The 8,613-nt window shown below is 63.4% G+C and overlaps 2 protein-coding genes across 2 annotated transcripts in view; both read right to left on the reverse strand.

The window, feature by feature from the left end:
- The window catches only part of CHLRE_10g460466v5 (uncharacterized protein), a 10,170-nt gene extending 5,397 nt beyond the window's left edge, over window positions 1-4,773 (reverse strand). Inside the window, exons 1-8 of the mRNA XM_043067143.1 lie at window positions 4,413-4,773; window positions 3,789-3,992; window positions 3,097-3,222; window positions 2,872-2,927; window positions 2,449-2,622; window positions 2,124-2,184; window positions 702-1,189; window positions 188-466 (exon numbers count right to left, since the gene is read on the reverse strand). Coding sequence (XP_042920540.1) covers window positions 188-466; window positions 702-1,189; window positions 2,124-2,184; window positions 2,449-2,622; window positions 2,872-2,927; window positions 3,097-3,222; window positions 3,789-3,992; window positions 4,413-4,628 — 1,604 coding nt within the window. The 5' untranslated portion in view covers window positions 4,629-4,773. The remainder of the gene's footprint in view (window positions 1-187; window positions 467-701; window positions 1,190-2,123; window positions 2,185-2,448; window positions 2,623-2,871; window positions 2,928-3,096; window positions 3,223-3,788; window positions 3,993-4,412) is intronic.
- A 50-nt stretch (window positions 4,774-4,823) lies between these two features.
- Window positions 4,824-8,613, reverse strand: part of CHLRE_10g460532v5 (uncharacterized protein) — a 13,270-nt gene continuing 9,480 nt past the window's right edge. The window contains exons 17-23 of the mRNA XM_043067144.1: window positions 8,475-8,519; window positions 7,813-7,921; window positions 7,053-7,153; window positions 6,575-6,818; window positions 6,295-6,402; window positions 5,570-5,676; window positions 4,824-5,254 (exon numbers count right to left, since the gene is read on the reverse strand). Coding sequence (XP_042920541.1) covers window positions 5,156-5,254; window positions 5,570-5,676; window positions 6,295-6,402; window positions 6,575-6,818; window positions 7,053-7,153; window positions 7,813-7,921; window positions 8,475-8,519 — 813 coding nt within the window. The 3' untranslated portion in view covers window positions 4,824-5,155. The remainder of the gene's footprint in view (window positions 5,255-5,569; window positions 5,677-6,294; window positions 6,403-6,574; window positions 6,819-7,052; window positions 7,154-7,812; window positions 7,922-8,474; window positions 8,520-8,613) is intronic.

Genomic DNA, 8,613 nt, shown 5'->3' on the forward strand with positions numbered 1-8,613 from the left:
CCCACCCACCCACCCACCCACCCACCCACCCACCCACCCACCCACCCACCCACCCACCCACCCACACACACACACACACACACACACACATACACACACACACACACACACATGCACGCATACACGCACACTAGCCGCATGCACAAACAACCACATTTCCCAAGCCCATACACACGCTCTCACTTACTTGCTACCGGCCTGCGCGACCTCCCGCTCCCGCATCAACCGCTCTCGGTGCTTCACAAACGCCGAGTGGTCGTCCGCCGCCCAGCCGCCACAGCCGCTCAGCAGCCAGCCCGCGGCGCCGCCACTGTAGCCGCTGCTGCTACTGCGGCCGCCGTCGCCGCCGGCTGCCCCTCCGGCTGCTGCTACTGCCGAGCTGGCGCCGTCGTCTTCATCTCCCAGCGGCTCCAGGTCGCCGTCGTAGCCTGCCGGCAGTAGCTGCTGCTGCTGTTGCTTGGCCGACCTGGATAGACGGAAGAAAGGATCACAGTCTAGGCAAGTACGCAATCGGAGGCGCGGGCCGGACCCAGAGTATCAATCTTGCACCCCCTCCTCCCCGCCCCGCCACTGGACCGCACCATGGCCAGGATGAGCCCGCGCACACACAACCACACCAACCATACAAAACCCCCCACAACAGCCCGCCACCCCCCGGCACAGCATCACACCACCGCCGTACAGCGACATGCCCCACTCACGATGAAGGCACCACCACTGGCTGTAGCGCCCTACTGCTGCTACTGCTACTGCCACCGCTACTGCCGCCCGCCACGGACCGCGTCGCGCCGCCGGGTGGCCCTGTCGAGCCGCCGCCGCCGCCGCCGCCACCAGCCGCCGCCGCCGCCGCGCCGCCACGACCAATGCCGCTCCTTCCCGCCGCTGCCCCCGGCGGCAGTCGCCCGCCCAGGTGCTCCCCCGCCGCGGCGCCCGCCCCCGGCCCGCCGCGGCCCGGTATCCCACTCGTGCCGCGGCCCCTCCCTGCTCCAGCGCCTGCTGCTGCGCCTGCTGCTGCCGCCTTGGCCCCGCCTGGCCGCCCACTGCCTGCTGCTGCTGCTGCTGCTGCTGCTGCCGCTGCTGCTGCTGAGTGTGACGCTGCTGCTGCGAGTTGCTGGTGCTGATGCATCAGGGCCTGAGCGGTGCGCTCCGCCTCGAGCCGCCACGTCTCCAGCCGCTCTGTGTACTTGTCCTGTGTGTGTGTGTGTGTGTGTGTGTGTGTGTGTGTGTGTGTGTGTGAGTGTGTGTGTTAAACAAAGAATCAAACGGAACAATTCCGCCATACACGCGCGCGCGCGCGCGTGTGTGTGTGTGTGTGTGTGTGTGTGTGTGTGTGTGTGTGTGTGTGTGTGTTGTGTGTGTGTGTGTTAAAAAAGGAAACGAAAGCCCGCCCAGACGATTTACCGACTTTACCTAGCGTTGCGTTGCGACCCAGGTAGTCATACTTACACGCGATAAGCCTGGAACCCCACGGGCGACCATTCGGCCTGACCCCGCGATGCATCTGTCTGCGTCCATGCTCCGCACCCTGGGCGCGCGAAACAACGTTTACCCAGCACTCCTTTTTCCCTGGTGTGTGTGTGTATATGTGTGTGTGTGTGTGTAACAACGGTTTACAGTTGTTTATCGGATCACGGGATCGTGTATCCGGACAACCCGTAGTTGCTAGTGCCAGGGGCGCATTAGCACCTTGTTTGTCGCGCATTAGCCTGGCAGTGTGTGTGTGTGTGTGTGTGTGTGTGTGCGTGTGTGTGTGTGTGTGTGTGTGTGTGTGTGTGTGCGCGTGTGCGTGTGCGTTTAAGAGCACCCACAACACGCGTCACTTCAGCTTGCTTGATGCTCGATTCTCGTATCCCCCGTCGCGTCTGTACTCGCCCATTGGGAATGGTGAAACGAGTCCCTCCCCACACAAACCGGCAAGTCCCCATTTCTCCAAGAACCCCAGTCCCCGCCCCCTCGGTCTTGCATGGACGGTTTTCCACCCCACACTTTTAGGAGAGGGATGAACTACCCCCGCCCAGCCACACATGCATTCACAGCACGTGCATTTACAAACCACACACACACACACACACACACACACACACACACACACACACACACACACGAACTGCCGCCGCACCTACCTGCAGTGCGGCGTGCACCTCCCGGATGCGGTCCTTGATGTGCGGCGAGGCCAGCGGGTACCTGCGCGAGGCGTGGGGTGGGCGAGGGGTGTGGAGTCATGTGGCCATACAACGTGTGTTGCGAAATACGATTTTGAGGTTTGGGTTGCAAGCGCGCTGCGGGCCTGGGTGCGGCTTGATGGTGAGCGAGTCGATGATGGTCTATGGCCACCCAAGCCCACATCCACATCCACATCTGCATTGGGTTCGGTTTGTGCTCCGCTCCTTTCAGCTTGGTTTGGTTTAGTTTGGGCTGGTATCTACAACCCCCCCTACACATCCACACCTGGCCAACATCTTCTCAAGCTCCTCCAACTCCTGCTCCATTGATACACCGCCGCCGCCGCCAACCGCTCCAAAGCCCGACGCGCCGTCGCCTCCTCCACCTCCTGCCGCGGCGCCCTCACTCAGAGCCGAGGGCCACACCTCCCGCACCTCGGCCGAAATGGCGGCAGCCTCACTGCGAGCGATCAAAAAGGAGGAGGAGTGGAAGAATGGAGGTGTGAGGAGGACGCATGTGGAGGAGGCAGAGCGTGAGCGTGAGTGCCGCTGTTTTGAGAGTGTCATAATTGCATCTGATGAGATAGCTAAATTTGTCCTGGCTTGCGCGCGTGTGCACGCCCGCCGGCGTGGGAGCAAGCAGTCGTAGCCGGAGGTCCCACTCAGCACAGCCTGACCTTCCCGTAGCCCCATGCAAGCCACCACTCACGCCGCCAGCTGCGCCAGTGCGGTCTGAAGCTCCGCCGCCAGAGACGACATCTCGCTCTGCGCAGCGCGGAAATGCAACAACAACATGGGGTGGGACTGGTAGCCGTTCAGGTGGAGAACGGAATGTTAACGGCGGTTGCAGCACATGACAAAGGGCACGCTCCCCGCCCCCGCCCTCTCCCTTCACACTGCCCCTTCACACTGCCAATCCCCGGCCCCCACGCACCTTAACCGCGCCCGCCTCCGGCGAGAACTGGCTGGGGGCGCCGTACGCCTTGATGCTGCCGTGTACGGAGGACAGCCCCCGCACCCGCGAGCGCAGCTGCTGCCGCTCCGCACGGCAGGCGTCGGACTGTGCGTGTGTGTGTGTGTGTGTGTGTGTGTTAAAGAGCACAAGGAAAACGTTGCGCAAAGACAGTGTATGCGATGTGTGTGTGTGTGTGTGTGTGTGTGTGTCTGTGTGTGTGTGTGTGTGTGTGTGTGTGTTATAGGTAAGCAGAAGGGGAAGGGGTCCGACTGTATGTGCATATCAGCATGTGTAAGTTGTTCAGTGCACAGAGCACGGCAATTGTTTTGGCAGGTGCGTGGGCTGGACAGGAGGGCTGGACAGGAGTGACCCCGAGGGCCTTCGAAGCCGGCTGAAGGGCACAGGGGGAGGAGGGGGGGCAGTGTGCCCGGGTGCCTTGGCAGGCTGCCACCCCCCTCCGGACATCTGTCAAGTGCCACTCTGTTGCCAAAGCATTGGCCACGCTCTGCTCCTAGCTCCTTTGCATTGGGATCTATTTAGTTTGGGCTGGTACCGTATCGACAACCCCCCGTCCCCCTCCCAGCTCCTGTCAGACTCCAGGCTGGTTCCTGCTTCTTGCCTTCCTGGCAAGACTGGGACTGCGACCCCTTACCCCCCGCTCCCGCCCCCACCTGTGCCGACAGCACCGCCAGCGCCTCGCCCATCTCCCGCGCCTCCGCCGCGTCCGCCGCGCCCCGGCTGCCCTCGCCTGCCTTGCCGCCGCCGTGGGCACTGCTGCTGCCGCCGCCGCCGCCGCCGCCGCCGCCGCTGCTGCTGTGGTCCACGAGATGCTGCAGTTGGCTGCGCAGCTCCCGGTCCGCCTCATCGTGCTCGGCCTGTGGCGACGGAAGCAGGACGTGGTGAGTGCAATAATAAGAATAGAGCAGAGGGAGGGCAGGGGGAGTGGGGCGACAGGCGCAGGTCCCGGGAGGAGCGCTGAGAGGGGAGCGGAGCAGGGAGCGGAGCAGGGAGCGGAGCAGGGAGCGGAGCAGGGAGCGGAGCAGGGAGCGGAGCGAGGGTCTTGCTGCCGGCTTGCCGCATGTGGTGCCCTGTGCCCCGAGGTGCGCCGCGGCGCCCGCCCACATGCAGCGGAAGCCCTAGCCAGTGGCTTGCCCATTGGCTTTTACCCCCATGAGAGTAAGGTTGGCCAGGCGCGGGATGCCGAGCGTGGCAAAGAGTGGGGCAATCGACACACGAAGGGCCCCGAGCCAGCAACCCCAACTCCAGCACCGGTTGCTGCCACCCCAGGGGCGCACCTGTAGGTGCTGGAACGCCAGCAGCCATTCTGTTTTTGCAGTCGACGCGCCGAGCTTGCCGCGCTGCTGCGACACGAAGCCTTTCAACTTGTTTGCCTTCTCCAAAATGTCATTCCCGGCATTAAGCAGCGAAGAGGGAGTGAAATTTGGGTCTGCTTTGAGCTTTCGCAGCAGCGCAATATCAGCGCGCGGGCCTCGGTTTGACGACCGAGACATTTCCGCCCGCGTCCTCTCCTTTGCCTAAACCGATACTACTTTCGCAACATCGGTCTTATTGTCAGCATGTTGGCATTCCTCAACGTGCAGCCCAGCAGGCGTGTTGCACATGCATGTTGTTTCTTTCTTCTGCTTGGCGTCGCGGTCAGGTACAATTGGTTGCTTGAATCTAATGTAAAGTAGCCGTATGCAATATATCGCATGTGAGTTAAAGGGGTCAGAATGCCAATGCAATCCGCTTCCCCACGCCCTTGTCTCCTCCGACCCCGAAGCAACCTAAGCCACATCACGCCATGCACCACTCTTGCCCAAGCGCCCTTCTGCCTCAATGCTGCCACATATCTCCACCCACTTCGACAACCTTGCCCAGACCCGCCCACAGCAAAGAGCGCTTTGCAGTCGCGACCCAGCAAGAACAACCGTGAGCAACAAACACCCCGCCTGTCCCGCGCTCGTCCTAGCCGTGCGCCGGCCTTGCCCAACATTGCCCCCGCCTTTAGCCTTCGCCACCACAACTGCTATTAGCGCTACCGCCCGCCCCGCTGCGCCGCCGCGCCCGCCAACTTGTACACGCCGTTGCTCTCCAGCACCACCACCTCCCGCGCAATGAGCACTTGCAGGAACGCCTGTGTAGCAGCAGGGGGTGTATGGGAGCGGGAGTGAGAGTGGAAGTGGCAGCAAAGAAACTTACGCGTAAGCGGAAGGTGTTGCAGGGTTTGGCCGCGGGGTGCGGCGCACATCGCGTTGCACACGCCATACCCTCCACACCACACCGCGACGCCTTGGAGTCTGGACGTTCCCCCTCCAATCACACCCCCACCCCTGCCTGCCCCCACCCCCTGCATCCCCCACCCCCACCCCCAAACCTCCGCTTCAGGTTGCTTTAGTTTGGGCTGGTATTTACAGCAACCTCCCCAAAACCCCCTCCCTCCGCCCCCCACCTGCAGCTGCTCGGGCGTCTTGTCGTACCGGGGCGTGCTGACCACGAACAGGCGCAGCATGTGGTTGAGCCGCTCCAGAGGCAAGCCGCCGTAGTTCTGCAGCATGCCTATTGGGGGGAGGGGGATAACATTCATGATTAATTAAGTGAAGGCGTAGGCAGGTACAGCAGCATAGAGGGGGAGCGAGAAAGAGAGAGAGCGTGTGTGGGGCCGGTGGCACGTCGTTTGTGCCACGTGCGAGTGGAAGTGAGGACGTGTCACTGCCTTACTTGCATGCAGCCCCACACGCCAGGGGGTGCCCTCCCCCACACCTGCGCACACACACACACTTTCACACACACACACACACACACACACACACACACTTTCACACACACACACACACACACACACACACACACACACACACACACACACACACTTTCACACACACACACACACACACACACACACACACACACACACACACACACACACACACACACACACACACACACACACACACACTTTCACACACACACACACACACACACACACACACACACACACACACACTTTCACACACACACACACACACACACACACACACACACACACACACACACACACACACACACACACACACACACACACACACACACACACACACACACACACACACGCACACACACGCACACACACACACACACACGCGCGCACCCACGCACACCCCCTGTGTCCCTCACCCTTGATGTAGTTCTCGAAGGGCCCCACCTCCTCCACCGCTCGGTCCGCGGCGCTGGGCAGCTGCGCGGGCGCCTCGTCCTCCGCGCCGCAGTCGCTGAGGACGGCGCCTGCCGGGCAGTGATGGGGCGGTGGGGGTGGCGGGGGTGGTAGGGGTGGGGGGTTCGGGTTGGGGGGTGGTTTCGCCGTAGCAGGTAAGAAGTACTAGGGTCCCAAACACCATCCCGCCCCACTCCGCCCCGCCCCGCCCCGCCGCGCCCGGCCGGCGCCCCTCAAACCTACCCTGCAGCTCTGCCGGCAGCGCCTCCGCCCGCCGGTACAACAAGTCGCCGGCCGCCGCCGCCGCCGCTGTTGCGCCGCCGCCGCCACCACTTGACGCCGCGCCGCCGCCGCCGCCGCCCGACGCGCCCCGGCTGGCGCCGCCGCCACTGCCGCCACTGCCGCCGCCCAGTCGTCCCTCCAGGATGACGCCGTGGTTGACCCAGAACAACATCTTGCGCCGCACCAGGGGCGCCGGCAGACCCACCTGCAGGCGCATACAGGGGCACATGAGAACACGATTGACATGAACATAGTGTAAACACGCAAACACACACAGCGTTAACACATATACAGTTGCATGCACAGTGTCCACCCTTCCCCTTGTGCTTTCACATGTACTCATATACCCGTACCGCAATCCCGCTTTCATCTCTCTCTCCCTCTCCCTCTCCCCCAATCTCCCCCAACCCCTCTCCCTCAATCTCTCCCCCTCCCCCACCTCCGCCGCCAGCTCGCCGGCCATCCAGCCCTCCCTGTCCCTGAACGCCAGCAGCAGTGTGGCCATGAGCGGCGACACACGAAAGCTGGCAGTCACCCCGCCTGCGTGCGTGCGGGGCAGTAGCGGCAGCAGCGGCAGTGGCAGCAGTCGCGAGGGCGGCGGTAGCAGTGAGGGCGGCGGTAGCAGCACCGGTTGGCGGCGATGGGCGACATACGGTCCACACCCGCCCTCAGCCAGCCCTCAAGGGCCCCCACGCCCCACTCCTGACGCCCCATTCACACAGCTCCACCCACCCACCCTCCCACTCCACCCACCCGACCCACCCGCCCACTCCACCCTACCCCACCCCACCCCCTCCACTCCACCACACCCACCCACCCGCCCGCCCACCCATCCACGCATCCACCCCACGCACCCACCCCAACCCACGCACCCACCCACCCACCCCACCACACCCACCCCACCTCACCCCACGCACCCAACCCACCACACCCCACACACCCACCCACCCACCCCACCCACCCACCCGCCCACTGCACCACACCCACCCACCCACCCCACCACCTCTACCCGCCCACTTCCCCACACCCATCCACGCATCCACCCACTCCACCACCCACCCCACCCACCCACTCCACCACTCCACCCCGCCCACCCACCACACCACTTCACCCCACCCACTCCCCCACCCGCCCGCCCGCCCAACCACCCCACCCCACTCCACCCATCCCCTCCACCCACGCCACTCCACGCCACCCACCCGCCGACACGTCCAGGTCCACCGCCCCCAGGTGCGGCCGCCAGCGCAGCCGCCGCGGCGTCTTGAGGTGGTGGTAGCGCCGCCCGTACTCGGCCATGGCGGCACACACCTGGTGAGCGTCCGATGTGTGTGTAGGTGTGTGTGCGCGCGTGTGTGTGTGTGTGTGTGTGTGTGTGTGTGTGTGTGTGTGTGTGTGTGTGTTTTGGGGGGGAGTTCCATGCATGTTAAATAAGGCGAGAGGGCGTAGCCAGGAGGGGTTGGTGTTTTTTTGGGGGGGGGGCAGGTGTAATTCTTGGCAATCTTGGAGGAACAGGGGGAGGAGGGGGAGCAGGAGGGAGCAGGGTAGCACGCTCAAGCCCAACGATTGCGCCCCCCACCACACACACACACACACAATGTCAGGGCAGGAGCTGGGAGGGGGCATTGTTGCAGGGCTGTGGAGCAGGTGGCACCGTGCTTTCGCTTGCTGCGTGCTGTGGGCATGTCGCTAGTAGGCATGTCGATGAGAGGCGCATGACCGCCCCCAACCTGGCAGCCCGCACACACACACGTAATATCCTGCGCGCACTGTTTTCGTTGTGCTCTTTAACACAACGGGACACGAGGGTGGCGCACACGTACAAAACGGAAACCAGTCGCCAGAGGCACTGGAGGCGGCTCACCTCTTCCGGCAGCTTGAGGGCGACTGCGGGGTCGTCGGGCTGGCCCTGCGCGCGCGTGTGTGTGTGTGTGTGTGTGTGTGTGTGTGTGTGTGTGTGTGTGTGTTGTTGTGTGTGTGTGTGTCGTGTGTGTGTGTGTGTG

Source organism: Chlamydomonas reinhardtii, chromosome 10 (assembly GCF_000002595.2).
Source record: "Chlamydomonas reinhardtii strain CC-503 cw92 mt+ chromosome 10, whole genome shotgun sequence".
Classification (NCBI taxonomy): Eukaryota; Viridiplantae; Chlorophyta; class Chlorophyceae; order Chlamydomonadales; family Chlamydomonadaceae; genus Chlamydomonas; species Chlamydomonas reinhardtii.